At 31.1% G+C, this 27311-nt stretch overlaps 1 protein-coding gene across 1 annotated transcript in view; it reads right to left on the bottom strand.

The window, feature by feature from the left end:
- LOC143196091 (lachesin) overlaps window positions 1-27311 on the bottom strand; it is a 226092-nt gene that overhangs the window by 136789 nt on the left and 61992 nt on the right. The window contains exon 3 of the mRNA XM_076403678.1: window positions 5676-5896. Coding sequence (XP_076259793.1) covers window positions 5676-5896 — 221 coding nt within the window. The remainder of the gene's footprint in view (window positions 1-5675; window positions 5897-27311) is intronic.

Raw genomic sequence — 27311 nt, 5'->3', positions numbered from 1 at the left:
GATCTCTAAAAAACTGAAGTACATTAGAAAATTAGATTCACCAAAGATAAACCGCGCCCACGCGAAGCGAGTGACGAATCAAGATCATCTTGATGCTTGCTGTAGTAGGAATCAAATACAACGTGGGACAAAAACCCCATTACCATCGACGCAATTTCCGATGAGTCGCAATAGTGGAATTATTATTTTCATTATATATTGTCACTATTACTACTCGTTCTTGTGGCATATATTTATCGACAATAAAATTTAGACGTCTACAAAATACAATGGTTCAAACGAAACTGAGCTAAACTTCACAAAACCAAGGTGGCACGCAATCAAAATGGTAGCGGGTCTTTTGCCCCATATTATATATGAAACATATGAGTAAACTGAGAAAGTTTTTTTCTATATTATAGTCCCGATATAATCATAATTTAATACAAAGCAGTTAAACTGAGGACTATTTTCAGAAATTCCAGAAATTTGCTCTCTAAGGAAGAACTATCTGAGATGGTCGCTCAATTAATATAAATCAAATGTATTTGTGTTATGTAATTTATTTTTGTTAGAAACAGGCTTGAAAAAAGATATCCTGTAAGTCAGATGACAGAAAAATATGGCCATATACTGTTAGGCTTTCTTCCCAATCATTGCATATTTAATACTAACGAATTGATATGTGGTTTCCAAAAAATTATTATAAAGATTCTGCTGGCGGAGAGGAATATATACTGAAAAATTGTCTGAACTTCTGGAGATGCATTGTTTGTAATGACATCTTTGTCTTGGATGAAAGCCCTTAGATACACAGAAACTTCATAAGAAATTGACCAATATAGGAATCGCGAACAACTGCTTAATATATTAGAAATTTAGTAATTTCCTTGGGTAATGGATATAATAGTGAAAGCAACAAGCATATCACTATTGTTTAAGAGATTTAGAAAAAATATGTATTTTCTTAGGCTAATTTGTTAAAATATCGATATATTTTTCCCCCCGATATTATATACACATATCTATATTTTTTTAATATATATTTTTTTTCGGTGGCCAACACTCCTAGTCTGAACGAAACTTTCCTGATGTTGAATTATAATCCAGTATTGACAATTATCAGAAAAGAGTCATGAGGGTGAAACACTATTATAAACGCATGAGTATTTGGATGTAATGTACTTTTACAGATAATATGGCAAATATATTAGGGAGAATGCAATGATTCAATAGGAAGATTCAAAGGAAATCGGTAAAATTTTGCAAAAAAAACTACACAGGTAGTAATAGAAGAAAATAAAAAGAAACGTACTTATATCAAAATGACTCCAGCAGGAAACCCACGATAGTAAATACGCTCATCACTAAAATTGTTACATGGGTAGATTAGAAAAGTTTGGATATAAGAAGTCTCAAAAGTCTTAGAATATTGTGTCGACTTTAAAAAAATATCGTGGAAATCTGAGTTCTGAACTATAAGGTGCATATATTGTGATACAAACCATAAGCCTTGAATCTCCATTATGGTAATTATGTTTGTTGCACGCGTATGTCAAACGAAGATATGCAGTTATACCATAATTAAAATAATAAATAATAACCAAATATAATGATAAGCTTTTAAATTTCAACTAAAATATGCAAAACAGTCTTACAGATTACATTAATATATCATTCTCTGTATATCATAACAAAGGTTTAAAATTAAAATTAAACACTTTAAAAAAAGGTGAAAAATATTATTCAGCTTAACTCGATTTTTATTCGACTTGATAAATATGTTTTGTTCTAAATTTTAATTTTGCCCGGCGGATTTTCGCCATTTGCAAGTTTCTCGAGTTTTGTGGTGGAATTATCGTGAAAACAGTATGAAAAATTGAAATAAACCGGATTTATATAGCCGGCCGCTTTTGTTCCTTATTTTAAGTTTCAACAACTTTAATCTTATTATATTTTATGTACACTTTATACGATATATAATATGAGATTCTTGAAAAATACAGAAAATATTTATAATTTTATTAAAAGTAGAACAAATTGTTTGATTTCAACATTGTCGACGAATAGTATTTTCGTAAATTAATTAAAATAGATTTGGGGTTGTTTTCTTTCGGATATTTTATTGTAATTTATTATAATATAATATTATATTAGCAAATGTGATATTTACATACAAAATAGTATTTGTGTCAGGTCTATAAATTAATTAGAAAGGTTTTATATTAGTTGGTGTTACTGTGTATTATTCGCATCGAGTATATTTCTAACCAACTTTGTGCTGAAGCCTCATCAACTTTTACAAGGTTTTATTTTTTAACTTGTGTCATTTCATCGAAGTGTAAACAGAATTTTCAGTGCGTTGGAAATGTTAGAATGTGTACCGAGTAAATCGCCCTAGCGGGAAGCTTTACTTTTTTTCCATTTGAAGAGAAACACGGCTGATAATCATCGAATGCTGTGTGAAGGTTATGAAAAATATACTTCATCGAATTCAACATATGAATACCAGTTTTGATACTTAAAAAGTGGTGATTTTGATACCGAATACAAAGAGCATTCTGGACAGGCAAAAAAATTTATGATGAGGATTTGTAGGTATTACTAGATGAAACCGTCAATGGAGATCGCCATCTACTACAATTGCTGCGTTTGAGCTGAACTCTGCGCGACGAACGGCCAGAATACGAGCAAAGATACAACAGTGTTATTCTTTAGCATGACAACGTCTAACCACATCTTATTAAACCAGTGAAAAATGCATATATTGGGAATACTAAATTGGGAAGCGTTACTCTACCCATCGTGTCCTCCAGACCTTCCTCCTTCTAATTGCTACCTGTTTCGATTTAACAGTCGTGATCTACCTGAAAAGCGCTTCATTTATTAGGAAGACATCAAAAAATGGTTCTATTCGTAAATAGCTCTAAAATGACATCGTTCGAGACGCTCGAGATGGAAACCGTATATTGCCTGAAAGATGGGAAAAAGTAGCGGCTATTGAAGGACAATAAGGTTTCAAATTTTAAAAGAATTCACTATAATTTAAAATTAAAAAAGCTGTACAAATAATTATCTCAAAAATGGTATTACGGAAAAAGGCATCACATTAAATCACTTGCTGATTGAATTGTTACATGGAATTGAAAATGGTTTCGGTATGATACACAATTATCTCGGTAACGGGTGGTAAAGGTATATCTTTGTAATAATAAGGGTATTATCCTAAATATTGTTTACTAAATTTCGCCACGGTTAGCGACAGGCTGCAATTATTGTGGTTTGGAACAATATTATTATCGTAGTCTTCATATTCTCTATATCACATTTAGTGATTTTGATCCATGTTTGTTTCGGGATTGTTCAAGGCTCCTCCACCTAAGGAGTTAATTTCAGTATAGAGTTCTGTTACTAATATTGAGTTTGAGATCCGCCTGTCAAAACATTTTCAATCTGAGTGTCTGAATTTGATTTCTCCATTATTATAATCGCATCTTAAATGAATAATCTTTGAGAGAAAAATGTAAAATTCGCACTTGAAGGTGAGATACGTTTTCGAAAGAGGCGATGTTTAGTTTTTTTTATTTTTATAGCTTACTACTTATTTAACTGAAACAAACACTTATTATTATATACAGTAACTAGCGACCCGCCCCGGCTTCGCATGGGTGCAATGCTGATACTAAATTAAATACACTACAGAAAAAATATGAACGTTGTATATAAAAACATAGCGGCCCGCTCCGACTTTGCACGGGCATAAAATATATATGCCTATGTTACTCAATGAAAACATGATTAAAATCGATCCAGTATTTTTGGTTCATTCATTACTGCCCTTGGCCTGCACGCATTAAATTTGGAGTAAAACAATTCCTCTTCCCCTATACTTACTATGAAGATTTCCTGCTATCTTTGGAATATCTAAATTCATACAATTTTTATTACATTACACATTTTTAAACGCAAATTTTAAATTTGTAATATCTCCGAAAATATTTGTTTAATTTACATGCTGTAAGGAACCATATTGATCTATATTAATTGCACACTGTATTTAAGGTACTTAATTCGATAGGGATTAATGCCGTATTGCTTAAAATAGCTTCGTAAATAAGCCATTTTCTTACGTAAAAAGTAAACAACAAAAATGGTTAATGTGGGTTATCCCTAAAAGATAAACATATACCATCGCGGACTTTTTTGTAGACCTTTTTATGGTGTACAATACTGTAGTACATTAATTTGATCTAACTCGTAGGGTTAGGCAGCGTTTTTGCTAATTGTTAAATAAGCCTAAAAAAATAGGTTAATTTACGAGATCACGTTAGAAACCTCTAAAATGTTGTCTTAGTATATTATGCATGTATTATAGATATAAACCTTCATCTTAAATCACTCTATCTACTGAAAAAAACCGCATCAAAATCCGTTGCGTAGTTTTAAAGATTTAAGCGCACATAGGGATATAGGGACAGAAAAGGCGACTTTGTTTTATACTATGTAGTGATATAAAAAGTTTCTTACAAACGGTTATTAAATACTCATAGTTAAGAGGCTCAAAACTAGGAGTGTGGAACCCTCGTTATGGCTTATATTAAGTCTTCAGAATATACTTTTAAAGTGTACATAATACTTAAATTCCAGTATGTAAAATACAGTTAAAAATTGTAGAAATTGACATTGAAAAACAACATTGAACATTGAAAAAGAAAAACATATTCCTTGAATCTACAACATTCAGCATGTTCCACGAATGTATATATTTCTCATTCATTTATTGTTTTTAAAACACAGAAGAGATCTTCTTAAGTGTATTATTGAAAGAGCGTTCTTAAATAATGTTGTAGTTTTACAAATTTGATGATATACTTAGAAATATATGTTAAGAGTTAAAAGAAGATTATGTAGGAAAATAATAAAATCCACATAAAATAACTTGACGTCCATTGCTTTTTTATACAATTCACATAAAGTTGGTAATCATTTAACCGCAAAATCAAACTATTAATTCATATTGTATGTTCTAGTGTGCCATGACCAAAGATGCGCAGAATAACACATATAATGCGTTTGTTTAAAATACATTTTGTTATTTTATGACCTGAACTTGAGAGAAAAAAGTTTTTGAGAGAAAATTTCAGGTAAACTAACCTTTTGACATATCATCTCTTTCTATTTATAGGGTATTGTATGTACCTTGGTCAGCAATATTATTTGGTGAAAATGTAAAGTATTAACATTAACAGCTGTTAAACAACCTTATTCAGCTCTTAAATTCATTGATTTTGAAGATCTCTTAACATATGAGAAGATTATTCTTATTGAGTTCTTTACTTCGAAGATATCTGTTGCAGAAACAGGAAGTAAAAGGAACAAAAAATACAAAGAAAGAACTTTCAGATGTCTTTTCATTCGATGGAAAAGACCATAAGATATGTGTGCTTGTTTTGAAAATTGACTCTTTCTGAGCAACCAATCATTACTTTTAGAACCATAATAAAAAGTACTCCTTCCTTGATACGTATTTTGTTGAGAACTGTTGATATCTAATATTAAAATCAAGGAAATATAAAACAGTGATAAATTTCAAGGCCGTTTTTTTTTAAATTTTCCTTATTAAACCAAACGAGAATTGAACGTTGTTAAAGGCGCTATAAAATAGATAATTAAACGGGATAAATACGATTACTTACCACGCCGTTGCTGAACTTTCGTACTACGCAAGGGAGTGTGGCTGTGCCGCCAATTTGGGCCACCACTACGGTACAGTTTTCCGTAATAAATACCGTGGATTTCCCGCCATGCGCCGCGGATTTCACCGCATTCCCAATTCCGAGCAAAGCCTCTTTGCTTTTCCGGTGTTGCTCGCTGTAGCTTCGACGGTGCCGCACAAACAGCGAAAAATCGAAATTTTCTGAAACAAAGGAATACGGAGTTAGACGACATGAAAGTATTTCGCGTGGAATCCACTCACATATTTTACTAACACTATAATTTTATGCAATAAATTAAATAATATATATATTTTTATATATAATGATACTAAACAATATATTTTCTTCAAGCAATAATCTAATATATTATCTAAGTAGTGCACCCATTGATGCCGTACTCTTATTTGGTCTGCGAATCCAGATGTTAGATCTGATATGCCATTTCTGTTGTGATGAGAGTATCTTAGCACTCCCTGCAGTTAAGTAGTTAACTAGTTAATGTGTTGGTATAGTCTGGCTTGATAGTTCTTGCTCTATTAAACAATTTCTTCCTTCACTGTTCGCCGAATCAAATCTAGGTACACATATTTATTTTTTATGTACGGTGAATTCTTTTATGTTCGGTATATTCTTCGTAGTTACGATCCTCTTCCTTTGAAACCTTTCTGGTATTTCGATGTTACTGTAGCTAGTTGTGCCCCATAGTTCTATGCCATCAATTTTTTTTAGATGGTCATTTTACTGGCATCTGACAACGGTGACTTGCGCTCGATGATCTAGTGCATGCTCCGGAACTTTCAGCCCAAGTGTTTCCTTTTAAGATTCCAATTTTACTTACGTATTTTTCCAGATTATTTACATGATGTCTTATGTGCTACTGCTTGATCTGCTTTTATATTTGGTCCACTCTACATTTGCTTTAAACGGTTCGATCATCTTAAGACATCTTGTCATTTCATTTAAATTTCTTTTAAAGATCTGGTTAAATAGTACCACTTGGATTTACTAGTACATTAAGTACAACTTAATACTTTGTATATATATATATATATATATATATATATATATATATATATATATATATATATATATATATATATATATATATATATATATATATATATATATATATATATATATATATATTGGATATTTTGATATTGTAAAAACAGGGACTAGGATTCTCAAACGCCGATTTTATACCTTGTTATATTTAAAATACAATTTCCTAATACCAAAACTAAATTAACTTAAGAGTTTTTGTCACATTTTCTCCAAGCTAACGAGATTATTACAACATCATTGTTCTTCTAGAAGCCTCTTAGTTATTAGAAATAAACTCAATAATAGAAATGCATTTTCCAATTCATACTTAAATTAACTTCATCATCAAAACTAATCTAAATGCGTTACCACTGGAGACTTGTACCACTTGTAGTAATAGTAGTTATAGTAGTAATAGTAGTGTAGTATAGTATAGTAGTGTAGTCAGTTTTGAGGAAAATAGATTTTTGATTATTATATATAACAGAAAAATTGTACAACAAAAATAATTATTTTACAATAAAACTATAATCCTTTCATATATTATATACATAAAAATAATGTTCAGCCATCTATAATAAAGTAACTTAAAATATGTATATATTTTAGCAATATTATATATTATAGCTCAGTAAATATCGGATATTTTTTCTTTCGACCTCTTTATCTGAATTAAAACCTAAACGGCTACTAAAACTAAACTACAATGCGTTCCCAGAATGAAAAGTTGCTCTTGAATAACGAGAACTTATAAATAAGTGAAATAGAAGCTTTCAGAATAATTAGAGAAAGCTCCAACTGAAACTAAACAGTCATTTACACCTTTCATTAGGCAAAACTCGGGCTAAAACTGCCACTTTTCCGGCTCTCCGGAGCGCTTAATCCCACAACTGAAGAAAATCGAGATAGAAACGCTCCGCGACTGTATACTGCTTCAAAATGAAGGAAATGCTAATAAAAACGTGAAACGAAAGTCTACAAGGAAAACCGTCAAAATCAGCATGTTAAAACTTCTGTTAAAAATGTTAAATATTAAATAATTTGTAATGACCAACGCTAAGTCAAATTACGTTTATTGTACTAGCGAGTAATCGATTTAATTTTTCTTATTTTAAAGTTTTATTTCACAAAAACCATCATTGTCTACAACTTTGACCTATCTGCAGATTGCGAGTTGATAAAATTTCATGCGATCAAGGAACGGATGAAACTTGAATTGATATATTCGAAAGAATGAAAGTGATTGTCAGATATACCGTGTGAAGAAGAAGCATATCTCGAGAATCTCGCTAGTAAGGTAAGGTAAGATGTTCCCTTTATTAGTAAACCGCCCATTTTTCTTTTATTATCAGACTAAAAAGCCTAAGTTGAGTTCGATATTGGAATTTTATGACCGTTTCACCTTTTTTGAACAACTAATAACACACCATATCGAGTTGATCCTACACAAATATCAAACGCCGACTTGGTGGTGCAGTGGTAAAGGCGACAGTAAATTTATCTGTGTGATTGTTTAATATTTGTGACTGATTTAGGCACGAGCGCAAAATTGGACAAGGAAAATGATTCCAGTCACGACAGTAACCAGGTTGTGTAAGATCGAATGTGTTCTGGGATGATGTTCAAGCTGGTCACTCGTCGGTCGCTAGGCTTAATGCTGAAGACCGTGGTTCCAGGCCCACGTTAAACTGTAGGTCCAGTCAAGGTAAACCTCTATTTGGTAAAAGAAGACACATATAATTTCATAAGACATATTTAACATAAGACATATTTAATAAGAAATATTTAAAAAAAACCAATATCAAATAGAGAATAATGAGACCAGATAACAAATAACATAAATCTGTTATAATAGATTAATAAAAAATTTGAAATGTCAAAAATCACTTTCAAAAAATACTAAATTACTAGCTACATTTAAAACTTACATAAAATAATGAGCCAGTGTTCTGATGCAATATTATGAGAAAAAGTGTAAAATGTATTTGCAATAAAACTAGACATGAACAGCAAGAATATTTTGTATTCACCATCGCTTCTTTAACTTCTCCTTCTTACATTTTGATAAATCATTATATCGTTGTATTTTACTGGTACCTTTTATTATTTAAGTAAGAACACCATCTCTTACACTTTTATTTTTCTTATCAACCTCTATAAGTTCTGTGATCACCGTACTACCAATCCAATATATTTCATATTTGTTTTTCTCTAAAATGGAGTTTGATAAATAGTGTAACTTATTGTTGGAGGAGCTTGATCACTTTTCGTATATTGTTGATGACGACCTTTTGCAGCCCCTTGTAATGTATTGGAAATCTTCAATACTTTGATTAAGATATATACACGTAAATATGTGGCCTTGGTTGACACAGTTGTCAAGGTAACAGGACGGTCGTCTTACTGTTAATAATAGCAATAGTCTTGGGATCTAATCCTGCTCTGGCATGGTTGTAAATTTATGACTGTGATTGTTTGTAATTGTGACTTCCCATAAGACAACATTAAACAATCCGACAAGGAAATTAAATCTCAGTCACGCCAGTAACCATGTTGGGTAAGACCGGATGTCTTCTGGCTTAATACCGAGCATCGTGGCTCGGAGTCCACGTTAAGAAGTAGATGCAATCCAGGAAAACCCGATATATATTGGGTGGATTGGTACCATGCGGTTCCCGGTTATACAAGGCCACCACAACGGCGTCTCGTTCTCTTTTCTTTTCTTTATTCCCTTGTAACAATACTAGTACCATAGGGCTACCGTACTTCCTTCACGTTAACCTAATATCCTGTCAATTCTTCTGTCGATTACGTGTACCGTTTAATATCGCAATAAACAAGTATTTCGTCAATCAGTGTTTTTAGTTCTCGTGCAAATTCCTTCCGAAAATAGTAGTGAGTGTTCGGACAAACAATCGCATCGACAGCCGCACTTTTCGACCGGCCAGACGAACATTCCTACAAACCCATATGTTTTTTAGTTAGCCCTAACCCTCAAAATATGCGTGTATAAATTTGACAATTGTCGGATCATTAGTTTGCGAATTATAGCATTTTGAGTGAAGCAACTTTTGTTATTGTAAAAAAAATCGATAAAAAGCCATCAAGGATTGGTATGCTAAGTTTACATGTGGTGAAATTAACACCGAAGACGGCGAACGCAGTGGAGGCCAAAAGAGGTTGTTAAAGACGAAAAAATTAAAAAATCCGCAAAATTATTTCGATTGACCGTAAATTTAAATTGAATGAAATAGCAGATAGTCTAAAAATATCAACTGAATATGTACATCATATCATTCATGAACATTTGGGTATGAGAAAGCTCTGTGCAAAGAGGGTGCCGCGCGAACTCACTTTTGACCAAAAACAACGACGAGTTGATGATTCAGAGCAGTGTTTGAAGATGATCAAGCGTAATAAACCCGAGAGATTTTGCGTCGATATATGACAATGGATGAAACATGGTTCCATCGTTTCACTCCGAAGTCCAATCGACAGTCATCCGAGTGAATTGCACAAGATAAACCCCCTCCGAAGCGTGGGAACACGCAACAGTCGGCTGGCAAGGTTATTGCGACTGTATTTTGGGATGCGCATGTAATAATTTCCATTGATTACCTTGAAAAAGGAAGGACATAATTAGCTATAATTAGTATATCTTCCTTGAAGGGAATTATGTTAAGTAATAAAACTAATTTTTCCAAGAAAAATGTATATTACTATGGTGGGCCGGGGACTTTTCAATTGACGTATTTTATGATTTTTATAAATTTTAGATTTGATTTATGTGTAAGTGTAGATGTAAACAATATAAAGTAAAACATGTGTGATTAAGAAATTTATATTTCCAAAAGCTTTATTAGTTTTTGGACAATATTCGTTCTAAAAAAAATAAATTAAATTATCTGTTTTATCGTGGTGGATAGAGCAGTGAGAGTTAGTGTCTGTTTTGTAGCTACTAGGATATCACAAGGAGCAGTTATTCTCACTATTATGATATCTTGCATTATCATTTTCCCATAGGATACTAGCCTGTTGGTAGGTGTCAGGAATTGTTAAACATATAGATTAACTAGCAGTTGACTATTAATTAACTATTAATACCTTACATTAACTATAATAAAAGATTTCAATCTGATCACACATTTGATAATGTGAGGTTGTAAAAGAATAGTCATTAAAGTAAGTTATTAAATTTAAAAGGAAATAATATTTTATTAAGCAAACATAAACTTTAACAAGTCATAAAAGTACCCCGATATTATAGATGGGAGATTGAAAGACATAAAATCTTCAATAAGCAACTGAAAATGGCCTGGGGCATATCTGCTCGATTATGGCCTTCCAGACTCTTAGGCCTTCATATTCAATTTGTCCAGATTTTGTCCGAAATTTCGTTCCGACTTTATTATAGCGGATGAATTTTTTTCTTGAAAAATAAAATACGTCCAGCAGAACGAACGGGCCCGTATTTTATTACAAAATATTACTCAAAATATCTAATAAAAACGATATGTTAAGCTAAAGTTACTTAATATTCAGGGATGTCATAAATTCGAGCTTTTAATATGAATAATAGGGTTATTATAATTCATATATATTATTTTTACATTTTCAGGTGACTTTATAAGTACGTCCTGTGTGAAAAGTCGCCTCAGACTAGAATATCTTTAACGAAAATAATAATGGTTTACCATTAACATATTACTTAAATAAATGGCAATTAGAAAAATAATAACCAATAAATACAATATCTGAGATAGCTATTGAAATTATGATACATTTGCAAAAACACTTTCGCCGTATTTACAATCTTACTTTCACCAATTACCACTACTTTCATAACAGTTTCGGTTTATTTAGTCTTCATATTTTAAAGATTTTCAATCAATATGATCATCTTCAAAATCCCAAAACAAGTATATATATTCTGAAAACATCATTACTGACATCAAATAAAATAAATAATGTTTCAGATTTCATTCAGTAAATTTTGGCTAAATACGGGATTTATATCAGCCGTAGCATTTAGTTCAATAGATCTACGGTTTTTATTTTTCCACAGGACTGTTTTGAGAAAAAATATCGAAATTATTTTGAGATATATTAATCCAATCATTCAGGTATGAGCGCTTGTATAAGTATAAAACTAAATCTTCGCTCGTATTATTTTTTTTTGTATTTACTTGGAAATACACGATGTTGTGGTAACAACAGTAATTAAAATATGTTTACATCAAGAGAGACTCTACAAATTGAGATATTATAACAAAAGATATAATTAAGATGCCTCAAAATTAAACATAATATTAATTATTGCTAATACAACGCGCGTTAACTTTTTGATGAATTTTCTGTAGCCTTTTTCATTTTATACTAATTATATTTAACTTTTTCTGTATACATGGCTTTTTCTTGTACAATTTATAGATAAAATTGGCCTTTAGCATGAACCGAATGTATTCATATACAATACCTATATTAATTTTAATGTTTAAAATGCTACTGGACGTTATGTTTAAGGACTTACTAAGTCCAAATCGCTCATGTAACATAATCTTCTTATAACTAACCAACTAATATCTCTCTCTAATCCTACCAGATACCTAGGCTAGCTCTTACAGAAGGTTGACATATTTGTAAGTAGTTTTGGATGTAATCATTATATATATTTCAATAATTAATATGATAGATAAAGTCGTTTTAATTTATCAGAGAAAAGAAAAACCGACGATATAACAAGATTTCAGTCATTATAACCGAGTATGATATATCACAATCCTATATAAATTAATAATGGAGCAATACTAATGTCTATGTTTTTTTTACAATTTATTTCCTTATTGCCTTTTCAATATGCTCTTTTGAATTTGAGCGTATAAACATATCAAGTGCTGTACATGTTCTATGATCATTCATTATTCCAAAAGTATGTTGTAGCCAAGCTATGCTGTGTCAGTCTCAATAAATGTTAATTAAAAGTGCTATCTATGCAAGCTCCAGTCGAGCGTTGTTATAAAATATAATAACTTTGTGTCTGTTGTATTTGTCTGTTATGCAACAACACGTAACTCAATATGTTCAATTAACATCGGTAGACATCTGGAATAACTGTTTCTTTATGTTTGAGCAGCTTGTAATGCGTTACAACTTGGTAATCCCACCCAACTGTACAGCAAGGTCTCATGGGATAATCGAAGACTGTTTGCAACAACTTATAACAAATCCACTTATAATCGCCGGTCAGTCACCAAAAACTATTTTTTCTGCCTAAGAATTAATAAAAAATGAAAGCTTGGAAACAGTTCATTTATTAACTGTTGTTTGAGACTGAGGTGAGCTTTCGCCAAGTAGATCTTGAAATGCATTATCTTCAAAGACATTTGCTCCATCAGGCTGTTCTTTGTCAATGAATTCACAATCACAGCTATTGAACTCATGACCACTTTCAACAGAAGAACTTGATAGAGAATTTGAGGAATTGGTTAGTGATATACAACAGACGATATGGAACAGTACGAGACCAATAAAACAAAAATTGCTATGAATTATTATCCAACTCAAATAAGAAATCTCGTAGCAGAGAAAAGCATACTGAGATTATGGTAAAATAATAAAATGCTAACAAATTAAAATAGATTAAATAATATCACACAAACCCTGAGAAGAAAAATAAAGAAAATAACGAAAAAATATAAAAAACGAAACAATAAATCCTTACCTTCAAGGGCTTACATATGAGAAGGACATTTCTCTGTAAAAGACCAGTAAAGGAATAAAAAGACCAACGCCACTGAGGAGCAGTCTAAAAAAAATACTTTTATTTGCCAACCATTTGGAAAATGCTTTCCAATCAAATGAAACATAAATATCTGAAACACTACCTCAAATAAATGAAGTAACCTCCAAGGAGAGAGAACCAGTAACACCAAAAGAAATAACAAAAGAATAAAAACAAATATTAACCCGAAATAAGCACTTGGATATGATCTGATTACAGGAAAAATTCTTAAACCCTTGCCAAGAAAAGCAATAGTAAATCTGGCATATATATTTAATGCAACAATTAGATTAAAATATGTACCTACTTGCTGGAAAGTGGCGGAGATCATCATAATTTACAAACTCGGAAAACCCGTAGGTGCGGTTTCATCATATAAACTGATAGCTTTGTTACCGGTCATATTAAAACTCTTTGAAAAAAGTACTTCTGAAAGGACTTAATCCTATTATTGAAGAAACATGCACAATTGCACTGCATCAGTGTGGTTTTAGAGAAAAGCATTCAACAGTGGACCAGATGCTATATACTTACTGATCAATTAGAAAAAGCACTACAAGAAAAGAATATATGCTGAACAGTATTCCTGGATGTAGTTCAGGTCTTCGATAAGGTCTGGCATAGGGGACTCGAACATAACAAGCTTAAACAATTTTTGCTCGAGCAATACAACTTGCTGTTAAAAAAATTATATTAATGAAAGAGTGTTTTACATTATATGCGAAGATCAATATTTGGATTTAAGGTCAATAAAGGCTGTTGTACCACAAGGCAGTGTTCTGAGTTCACTGCTATTTCTCCTATATACCTATGATATACCAGTAGCAGAACACACTACATGACAGTTGGAAAAACGGAACAAGAAGCTAATAAAAAAACTCTAAGAGGGAATAAGCAATATATGGATGAAAATCTGGCGCATTAGAAAGTAAATCAGTGCATGTAAATTTTAATAATAAACATACTATTCAAATGCCAATAATTATTAACAATTGTATTACACTATTTGTAAACATAGCTAAGTACCTAGACATGAACCTGGATGCAAAGTTATGATGGAAAGAACACATTAAGAAGAAAAGAGAAGAACTGAGTATAAAAAATTATGTTGGCTATTAGGTAGACACTCTGAGCTATCAATTCGAAATAAGTAGATGATATCCAAACAGGTACCAAAGCCTGTGTAGACATACGGCTTACAGCTTTGTGGGTGTGCTTGTACAAGCAACAAAAAAGTTATACAAATATCCCCCAATAAGGTTCTAAGAGGTATTGTCAATGCCTTTTGGTATGTAAGAAACAGATCTACCCAGAGACCTGGGAGTGGAGATGGTGGCAGACCAGATAAGAAATGTTGTTAAGATAGCATGAAGAATATAACCATGATAAAGTCGAAGCTATCTAGCTGCTAGACCAAAATGGAAAAGTGAGATTTAATAGGACCAAATATTTTGAGCTAGTGTAGTACAGTAGCTTAAAAGCATAGCATAGTGCGTGTTGTGTGTATTGTAACCAACAGTGAACAAAACTGAGGAAACGCCAGTGGGTCAAACTCGGTAAAACACCTTTGCTTTAAGATTTTACTCGGGAAATATTAATTTCGTTAATCTTATTGCAGACTAGTTGTGATTAAAAATGAGTATTAATAAAAAAAAATCCGTTAAGCTACAAATAACAACATATAAAACAAATCCTTTAGCGCTCTATATTTATTCAAATCTTAACGAGAAATGATAAACTTCCAAAGGGGAACACTCATAAATATATACGAAACACTTTATGTATATATACACATACACACATCAAGGGGGATTTGGGAAAGAAACGGCCACCAAATCTCTGAATGAAAATTGCCAATTTGATTTTACGCATGGCTCGTTTCAATTGCTGACCGAAAAGCAAAAAAAATATAAAGAACGGTGTCGAAAATTCCGAAAAAGAAACTTCAAAGAGCTTCGGAACGCACGTAACAGGAGATGAACTGTTGGAATTAACCAAAATTGGATCTATATATTTTTTACGAGGAAAATATGTATTGGTATAAAAGTAAATCGCTTTTGTGAGTCATGTTAACTGGTCCTCCACATATTTGGAGCTTCAGTGAAGGCTTCGCTTTTGTCTGTGGGTGTTTAAACATTTGCTGAAATAGTATCAAAGTTATTTTCTGAACATTCGAACAACTTGAAGAGATTTTAAGCCTTATTATGAGATATTGTCGGTAATACTATTTTTTTCTATACGATCTATTGCCACTCAAGAATTTTCCGGAATATCCTGACGAATGTGTATGTCAAGATCAAACCATATCACCTTATAGATTATCTAAATATCAAATTGTTGTCAGATATGTTGATATTATAATAGGCTAGGCGTAAATTTGGGTCATCATTTGAAGAAAGTGTAATTCGAATATTATAATGTTATCATCTAAAATTAATTTATATTTAACTAATATTTATTAACACAATGTTTTTTAACCACTTGTTCTACTTCTATTCAATTTTATGTAGTGTGATGTAGTGAATCTTGATTATTTTCAGGTGCTCCTTAGGTGTCCTGTCTTATAAAAATGGTTCAAAAACTGTTTTTATGAACTTTTGTAGATTCGAAAACCAATTCTAATATTGGCCTTTGCATAAATGCTCGTAGCATACATACCACTACATACACTACATATATGGTTACTTATATATGCGTTACTTACTAGATATGCTCGAAAATATATGTTGTAAAGCGGTGTATTGAAATGTTTGAAAATATAGCTTTATATAAAAAACATTAAAATTTTTGTTAATATATTGTTACTAGTTACTGTCGGCTAAGCTAAAATTTCATTTACAATAACGTAAAAACTAAGAATTTATCTCTATTTTATCTATTGTATTTAAAAGAACTTACATCAATTACGTCCAAGTCCAAGTTCTATAATTTTAACAAGGCTTCAACACCTGCTAAGACATCAATCTATTATATACTTATTATTATATAATGTATTAGAATTGAAATTATCTTCCACTTACTCAATATATTTTTTATATTTTAAATGCAATTTTTTGTTTTTAATGTGGACTATATATCTCAACTGGACTATTGCAATTTTCAGGTTGCTTTCTCGCCAATATCTCCAACAGTAAATATGGCTGTATCTAATAGTGCCACATCACATATGTTATGTAAATAATTAGTCCCAATACACTCACTTATAACACATTCGCGACATTTTCTTTTATTATAAAGTAGATTTTCTCCTGTTCGATTCTAATCATACTAACCACGATATAAGGGTTTAATAGTTGATAGTGTTTGATAACATTTTTTGGTCAATAAGTGAGTTTGCTGGTGCCAACAATTTGGCTTACTGAGACTAGAACCTGTTTTTCTATAGTTTCTTCTGTTATGTATACTTTCGTTGCATAATAAGTCATTTTAGAGCTGAAATAAGATTTTCATGTAGAATTACCATTTTGATATTTGACGGTTGTTGATTGACTAGGAGTTACTCATTTTATATATTAATGTTGTGTTTAGCGTAGATTTCCGGTTCAACCGAAAGTTTGTACCCTTCTAATCAAAACTATTTCACATTAAATTGATTTTTTTAACCGTACTGGTATAATATAAAAGTTTTGAGTTTGACGATTTACAATTTGATAAAAATATGTTTTAAGTATAGGGGCTTTCACAACAATGAACAAACAACAATAGTTGAAGCTTTGTTTTATTATTCATTTTCAATATAGTAAGTTTAAATGATATATCCTAAATGACGTGCAGAGCTAGTATTGGACATTATTTTTGTGTGATTTACAACAGATATTATACTATGTTGTACATTCGAGTAAGTATTCTGATGGTAACATCCTAGCATAAAGTTTATTCATTAAGAAGACCCTAAATTTATCTAATTAACGAAAATAATTTTAGTTTTCACATAATTTAACTTTAAAAATCATTCGTCAAAAATACTGGTACTGTATATATATTGATATATTTAACTATAAAACATTTTCCATAATTTTCTATAACTTTTTACTATTTTTGTGATAACATGGCGATACTGCTTCGAAAGAATATTGTTGGTTTGGCAGTGATTCGATCTGGTTCGACGATTTTACCACTTCTTAGGCGTTAACAAACCGTCTATCCATCAGAGCAAGTGGTGCACAGAAGGCGCTATGTCTGGTGAGGACGATGGCTACCAAGTTTCTACTCGAGCTTACTTTACAAATCTTACAAAGGTGTGAATCAATGATTCAGATCAATGCATATATTTGATTTGCGTTCATATAGTAGCAATTTTCTATCGTTTTGATTGATTTTGATTTGTTAATTGATTGAATTCTGAGCTATTTGTCTGTTAGCAAACGAAATAAAAGCCTATAGACCTATATCACTGCTGTCAGAAATATCTAAGGTTTTTGAAAAACTCCTGTTTCAAAAAAAATAAAACCGATCATAGAGAGAAAAAACCTAATACCAACACACTAGTTTGAGTTTATTAACAAGCACTCAACAATTAACCAGGTCCACAGAATAAGTATGCTCTGCTATATTTTCAGATGTAGCACAAGCTTTCGATAAGGTTTGCCATGGAGGCCTTATTCATAAACTGCAGAAAATGCTATCAAAACAACACACCGAACTATTAAAATCATACATTACAACCAGAATCTTTAGAGTCAAACAAGAAGAAGCTTACTCTACAACAAAACAAGCTAAAACAGGTGTACCACAAGGAAGGGAAGTGGGGACAATACATTATCTACTCTACAGTTGTGATATACCATAAACGGAAAATATTACGATGGCTACATTTGCTGATGATACTGCGATTATAGCTGTCGGAGAAAATAGTGAAGAAGCTTCACGAAAATTACAACAGGCAAGTGACAATATAAATAATTGGACACAAACTTGGAAAATAAGAATTAATGAAATGAAATCTGTACATGTGCTGTTCACCTATAAACAGACCTTATATGCACCCGTAATATTAAATAATACTATCATTCCATATAGTAACAATGCTAAATATGTTGGAATGAACCTCGATGCAAAACTTCGCTGGAAGGAACATATAAGGAAGAAAAGAAAAGAACTGGAATTGAAATGTAGGAAAATATACTGGCTAATTGGAAGAAAATCACAGTTATCAGTGCATAATAAATTGCTATTATTTAAGCAATTACTAAAACCTATATGGACATACGGAGTTCAATTATGGGGATGTTCTGCGAAGAGTAACATAAATAAAATAGAAATTTTTCAGAACAAAGTCCTGAGAAGTATTGTGGGTGCACCCAAATACTATCGGATTGATTACCTACATCGAGACCTTCAGATCCATACAGTCAGTCAAGAAATCAAAAGAATTGCAAGGGGCCATAAGGAAAGACTCCATTCTCACACGAATATTGAAATATTGCAACTACTGGATACCACCAGAACAGGATACAGACTCAAAAGAATCAAACCATCTGATCTTGTGTAGTGTTGTGTAGTGAGGTGCATATATTAAAAAATCAGCAGAGTCATGTATAAACATTATTTCACCAGAGACTGAGATAGGGCCGATGGGTCCTACTAGTTATATAACTAGATTTAAGTTATCATAAAGACAAATTGTAGGTTAGACGGAAACGACTAGTAACAATATATTAATTAAATAATAAAAAAAATTGTCTGTTAAAAAAGTCCTTATTAAAATCATAACATTTAAAACATTGAAATCAAAACAGAATATTGAGATATCACGAATCAGCACTACAATAATGTACTAAAAGTATTTGGTGTTCAATTTGTAATGTGAAAAGTGTTCGATATTAAACTTTGATTAATATAAAGTACCAATACGTTACCTACTCTCTAAAATTTTGATACTACAAACAAAATTCTTTACATTTTTAATTATTATAATTAAACAAAAGAAACAATATATAATTAAAATGTAATTATAATATATTACAAAATATTAAACCACGAATATATAATTTTTTATAATTATTCCTTTAGCAGTCGGTACAAAACAAGATAATACGTAAGTCTCCGTTTCTATATTTAGGCACTCTTGCCATGTTATATTGTTAATAAACAGACTTAGTGAAAGAGAAAAGGACTAACGAGTTGTTTTCGTGACCACGTTATATTATCTCGTTGCGCGAATAAAGCTCATTCCAAACTCGAATGGAAACAAACACCTCTTAAGTTCATAATCCAGATTTATTTGGCTCCATTTATTCCGTACAATTTAACCATTTGTAACTAGAAATCCTTGTATCATCTTATTAAATCATTTTATATGTATGATATTATTTGAGCTAAATTATATATTATATGATCTTGAATTATATGATCTTGAATAAATTACTACTTCCTCAATTAGTATTTGATTATCTTCAAATCTTCAACCATTGGTTTCCTTAAAAGATATATTCGCATGTGATAAATTCGCATATTCCTTCCTTAAGTGGTATTATTATCAATTATTGGACTTATTACCGTTGTATAGCATTTGATGGATGTACTTCTACTGATACACCTTCACGTAAGTTTAAAACAGGGCAATTTTTTATTTAATTTTACTAGTTCAAAAATTCCTGTGTTGTCCAGTTGTTTTAGTACTTTAGTATTCTATGTTTTTCGGAGTTATTGGGCGGTTAACTTGATCTTATCCCTTTTCTTTTGATTATATTCAATTTTTAACTGTCTTATAAGGAAAATATTTTGATCATCTGTTAAGTTATTTAGAAATTCCCTTAATTTTTTTAATTTTTTTTGGAATGTTTTGTTTGTACGTTTAACATTAAGTCTCTCTCAATAATATATCATATAGTCAAGCTAAGATAGTCTTCTCATTTCTAGTCGATATACAGATAGGTAGTTTATTGCAACAATACTATACATTTTAGATTTTGTACGATCGAGATTTTGATGTTTACATAAATTGCTTGCATCTTACATGTTTCGTATATAATTTTATTTATGGTTTGTCATTTTTCTTTTTAGTTATCACAAATTCACTTATTGTTTTTGTGCATGGTATGGTACAGCTTGTAAACTTCCTATTTTAGGTAAATATCTTTAGTTTTTAAACATCGAAATATATTTTTATATCCATCTTTTTCTAATATTTTTGGAGCATATTATTTATTGCATCTAATTTTCTTTTTCCAGGTGTACTTTATTGCTGCTAGCCTTTTACTATATTTGCAAACCTTTTCTGTTATTATACTCTACTGGAACTGTTTTTAGTAGGGTAGAAGAATTCGGTATGTGGTTATTCAATATCCAAGTCTTGTTTCCTGTCGTGTGGCATTTTTCCAGTTATTTATTTCTTCTTTTAGATGCTCTTTTTTTCATTTTTGATGTTCTTTTGCTACCACACCACCGGAGTTCAGAACGACTGAAATTTTATATATTTTGAAAATATCTAAGATATATTATATGATTATGTTTAATCTCTAAAAAAACTAAAAGTAGAAACACTATGACGTAAGTAATAAAATTGTAAAAATAATTTTAAAAGCTATACAGGATAAATATAAATTCTGCCTTTGTAGACAACATGCTATTTCTCTTCAAACCTCGAGCAGAAATAAGACAATTCGTTTTAGCCCAACCTTGTATATAAGAAAATTGGATGAAATAATAAACACATTTTAAGTAGATAAAACACAATGCTGTAAAAGATGTAAATCTATGGAAGAAATAGAAATGTCTGTAAGAGCTTTTACGGATGACGTAATACTGACAATTTATAGGGCAAAAAATATTACTTAGATGGTCATGTTAAGAGAATATGGAATGATATTGAATAAAAACGAAACAAAAATCATGGTGATGGGAAAGCCAGAACTAAGTGTCTTAAAATAGAAATGAAATTGAAATAAAGGCCGTAAATGAAAAAACTATGAATGTGTGTTGTATCAAGTATAGTAGACGTCTAGGCATAGGCTGCATGGTTTATGTTCGGATAGATTTAAATCATTAAGTGTTGTTTTTTATCGCTGTCCAACAAGGCACCTTTTCTCTAAGTAAATTAATAGTTTAATTGTTTTAATGCCCTTGGTACTTCTTATATTATTATGTGTTCTTTGGTGTAAATATAAGCAAATGAAAATATACTACAATTTACATATCATCTCTAAAATAAAAGTAAGATATCAGCAACAGAAATGAAATATTTTAGAAGGGTATTAAACAAATAAACAAGGATATTAATATTGAATCATTGGAATAGTACATAGAAAGAAAATAACTGAAACTTTATTACAACAGCATATGAAGGATCAAGACTGATAAATATAACATGATAAGCAAGAATACAGAGAAAAATGGTGTGAATGTATCAGGGAAATATGTCATAAAAATAATCTAGTTATAAATAAATCAAGACTTTAGTTATAATATTGATTTTAATGCCTAACATTTGACACCGAACACATCAAACGTAATAAATTCTTAATACTTTTCCAAAACCTCGATAGCAAAAACTTACGAAATCGCACTTAAAAACTTTTATGGGGGACGAAATAACCACCACGACACAGAAAGACGGTCCGAAATTGCCAATTTAGTTTTACGCAATTTCGCTTCGGATCTCGCGCCAACAAATCTACGCGAGCAAAAAGAAAAAAACACGAACAAGAAGAAGACTACGACGGCAACCGAAAAAAATCACTTCGAAAAATGCGAAAAACTCTCGGTTTGTCAAAGTAATATTTTCCCGATTTTCTATTCAATCGTTCCTGCTATCACGGCGCGTATAACATCAACATCGGCGGTCTCATGTTCTGCATTTATATGGCGTTTTTATGCGGTGCCGGATTTAGGGTTATGGTGTTCAATTGGCGAGGCAATAAATCGGAATGAGACATTTTCGCTTGTGGTCTCGTCCACGGAAGGAATATCTGAAAGGTTTTATTATACGACGGAAGAAAAAGGCCGTTCAATTTATATCATATACATAATTAAGATACCCTTTGATTTATTGTTACGTCATGTTAAAATACAGACAAAAAGTGTGTAATAATGATTATTAGTAACACCTAAAGATATTTTGTATAACGTATTAGATTGGAAAACCATTTTATGTTTTAATACATGGCTGAATATTCCCATATATCTATTCATATTTATTCAATAAATATATCATTTCTATAACACGTTGTTTCTATAACACAAGTTTGGCATAACATGAAATGAAAATAATCCTAATTTAAAATGAATGATTACGAGTGAGTGAAAATATATAAAAAAGGTCGTGGACGAGCCCAAAGCAGCTTATATTGCTCGAACTTGGAGAAACTGTTTCTTAAACTCGCTCACCCCGAACCTTCTACATCATACCTTCTCCAAGCTTTTAAAAATTCCCACATTGGAGTTCCAACGCCCCTTTTATCAATATCTCCCACATTCAATATTTGACGAAGAGTCACAGACTTTTCTTCGCCAAATCCAGGTTGTAGGAACAGTTTTCCTGATATCCGAAGCACACCCATACCCGTATATGCACAAACACCTCCATACCCCGTGGCAGACTTGGTGGTTGTTTCATCGCTCATGAGCCACTTCGAGATCTTCTACCCTCCTTATCGTGAGTTTCTTCCACCATCATAGGAATCTAGAAGCTACGACTAAAAAGCATCACTGTATCAAAAATGATTTCTTCGTCTCCCTTCCATTTAGCCCTATTCCCCTCCACGCAGAACTCTCACAACTCCCATTTCACACTCGTTTAGCTCGGCGACTACAGGGGCTACAATCCTCGCTTTTTTCCCTTAAATAAGGTTTGAATTATAACAGATCAATTGAAAAGTCTCCGGCCTGACACATAGATGGCGCCAGTAGAAATAAATCCATAGGTTTTTTAGTTAGCCCTAACTCTTAAAGATGTCTCCATAAATTTGACAACTGTCGGATCATTAATTTGTGAATCATATCATTCTGAGCGAAGCCAAGCTTTTATTATTGTGAAAAAAATTGATAAAAAGGAATTTCGCGTGTTAATAAAATATTGCTCTTTGAAGAAAAAAAATTAAGTTGACGCAAGAACTTGGCTCGATGCCGAGTTTTCGGACAGTGGCCCAGGAAAATCAATCATTAAGGATTGGTATGCTAAGTTTAGACGTGGTGAAATGAGCACCGAAGACGGTGAACGCAATGGACGCCCAAAAAAGGTTGCTACCGACGAAAACATTTAAAAAATCCAGAAAATGATTTTGTATGACCGTAAATTGAAATTGAATAAAATAGCAGACACTCTAAAGATATCAACTGAACTTGTACATTATATCATTCACGAATATTTGGGTATGAGAAAGCTCCGCACAAAGTGGATGCCGCGCGAGTTTACTTTTGACCAAAAACAATGACGAGTTGATGATTCGGAGCAGTGTTTGAAGATGAACAAGCATAATAAACCTAAGCTTTTGCGTCGATATGTGACAATGGATGGTTCATCCAATTTTAACTCTCTATGTAATCTGGTAAAACTCGCTAATAATTTTAGTATTATATTTTGGTATTGCTTCTGTTATCTTCTAAAACCTTTCATTAGTACTACATCAATTATAGGAAAAAGTATCGGTTAACTGAAATAAAATAACATTTATAAGCGTATAGTAAATTACTATTATACAAGTAAACCCATATGGACATACAAAATTCAATTATGTGGATGTTCCGCTAAAAATAGCATAAATACAATAAAAAATTTCCAGAACTAAGTACTGCGAAGTAGTGTATGTGCACCCAGATACTATAGGACTGATTATTGACTGATTATTTACACCGAGACCTTCAGGCTAGACTCCACTCTCATGTCAATATAGAAGTAATACAACTTTTACATAACATTAAAACAGGACATGGACTCAAAAGAACCAAACCATTTGATTTTGTGTAGTGTAGTGTAGTGAGGTGCATTTAATTAAAAACAGCAGTGATAATACCTAAGTATTATTAGAAACAGATGTATTAATAAGACTGATGAGTCCTCTTAGATATATACCTTGATTTAAAGTAATGTAAACAATGTAATAAATAAATTATAATAAAATTGTATTAGTTGATTTTTAGAAGAAATTAGTACATTTAAAAAATTGTAGATCATTCTAAATCTTGATAAATCCAAAAATAAACAAATGCAAATAATTTATTTATACAAAAGCAGTTTAAAGATATTTCTAAACATTCCCTAAAGAGGGGGTGTCAAGTAAATGAAATGTAAGCTTCCTCTCTATTTATTTTATTTGAAGTTAGCTGAGGATTGAGAATGTGGGAAGCATCTTGAGGTATTTACGTCATGAAATGTAAAAGGGTCGACTGAAACCATGGTAAGAATGTAGCTCTGACTCAGTTGCAGGCTATTCGTTATTTTCCTTTTAGCCTTGCGATATTCCGACTGGTGTTGTTTTAATTTGTACTTTTCATGCTTGGAATTTATTTAATAAATAATACTTTATATAATTATTTGAGTTTAATTTTTAAAAGATCATTTTGAAGTTCTAAACCTTTTTTATGATTTACTCTTTCTGTATTTTAAAATACTAATGGACGATATTTGACCCCAATTTAACAAAGTAATCATGTTTCTTTCATATCACAGTAAAGGGTATAATTCAACAATAATAGGTTGTTAAAACTTGTTTTTAAGTCTTTCAAATAATTTTTTTTTAGTATTTTCAGATTACAGCTTGTATATAAGAAGAATTTCTAGGTCTAAAATTTTTGTATAATATGTATTATTACAATTTTTGTTAATTCAACAATCAGTTATTTTTGTATTATTAGAACTATTAAAGAGATCGAAGAGTTATGGCAAGTTTACATAAAAAATGATTAGGAATACTATGTTCATGTAAAGAAATATTTTTAATATTTTGTAGAGAGGACAAATTAATGTTACCTCTATATCGGAAGGTATATATATATATAGCTGTGAAATAAAAACACAATATTTATGAAAATTTCTATTCAACTTACTTAAAAAAATTCGAGAATAATAATAATCGATTATTCTTTTTGCCTTCAAGTTATTTAGATTTTCGAAATCTGCTTTTAATTTAATTTGATGCCTATTGAACAGCTACGAAAAAGTGTCCTTGGTTATTGTGCTAGAGGTAATACTAAAGGTTATTAAGATTATTCTGTAAATCTTAGTCGTATTGGCTTCTGGTTCATATCATGTTTCATTAGTAAATGCATGTCTTAACAAAGCACTAACTCAATATTGCGGGTAACAAAGAGTCTAAAAAACTTAATATGTGCATCAAGTACGTTGTACATTTATTCCCTATTTGTTGGTGAGTTGGTAGTTTCTACGTGGGACATAATACAAAATAGAAAGCAGTAAATAAATGATATAGAAAACAATAGAAACAAGAGAAATATAGAAAATAAATTAAATATTCAAGGGCTATATCAACATGTAGATTAAATAGGCAAAGGAGGATGCAATTTTATTTTTATTCATTGCTGCACATTATATTTTAGGTAAGAAACATTGGTAAAAAATAAGGACTTTGAAAATTTGTATGTATGAAGCACGTAAGACAAATTTTGAATTATTGACAGTAAATTTGTAAACTTATTAAGGGGTTTAAGGCTATGATATGTGACTATATGACATTTTATTATTTAAACCTTGTTAACTTGATTATTTACTTATTACTTCATTTATTATTCCATATTTGTATATTTATATTTCATGCAGTTTTGAAAATAATCTTACTTTTGATATTTTGATATAATATTTAGTGTAATTTACACGTATTAATACTTATTTGATTATAGAAACTTAATGCAAATTGGATTTAATTAAATACCGTTTAAAAAAAGTTAGTTAGTGTTAGCTCTTGAGACTGTTTGCATATATATTAATGTTTTAATATACATACATTAATTATTTTAGTAAATGTTATTTATCAAATACATTTCTAATTTTATATTGAAAACACTCTGAAGACAAATATCTGTGACCTATAATTTTTAATTTTTCTGTTGACCCTATTATGAGAATAAAATAATTAATATAATAATTTGTGGTCGAGTTTTAACAACAGGAATAACCAAAAAAAATTAATATAGATAGACAATATTCAATTATGATATTTTTAATAAAATTATTGGTATTTTTCAGGAAAAATATTTCCTTTTGGAAAAAATATGTCTATTAAATCAAGTTATGACGGTGCAAGAATTAACAACAGAAGCGTTGGTGTAGCGATTCTACCGTGGTCTAATGGGCATTTTTCGTGACCGTTCAGTATTATGTTCTTTCTGCGTGGATGACTTGACAAATTGAATGATAACAGAGATTTTGGTTCAAATAAATTGCACCCTTTCAAGGAAGGGTCGCCTATAGTTTAGCTAATTATTATGTAGTTAAAATCACTGACGAACACGTTTGATGCTTTTTATACGCAGAATGAAACAAAACTAAGTTTTATTTACTTTTAGTTATTCAGATACTCATTGAATTTTATCCTTTATTGCCTTTGTTTAGCTGGGTAAGTATTATTATAATACTATCTTCATTTTTTGGCTTCTAATATTTCTTTAATTTAACTTTATACTAGGAAAATATGCATTTATTGTATCTTCGGTGAACAATAGTGAACGCTCTGTTCTTGAAATTCGAACACAATTTATTTAGTTAATCATGTTTATCCCATAACAGAACAAAAAGGAGCCGGCTTGGTGGCGCAGTGCTAAAGGCGATGGGACGGTCCTCCTACTGTTGCGATAGCCGCGGGTTCGAATCCTGCTGGGGCATGGTCGTAAATTTA

The sequence above is a fragment of the Rhynchophorus ferrugineus genome, unplaced genomic scaffold (genome assembly GCF_030347505.1).
Source record: "Rhynchophorus ferrugineus isolate W39M unplaced genomic scaffold, kcgeb_rfMv2 rfM4, whole genome shotgun sequence".
Lineage (NCBI taxonomy): Eukaryota > Metazoa > Arthropoda > Insecta > Coleoptera > Curculionidae > Rhynchophorus > Rhynchophorus ferrugineus.
This window is presented reverse-complemented; position numbering and strand designations above follow the sequence as displayed.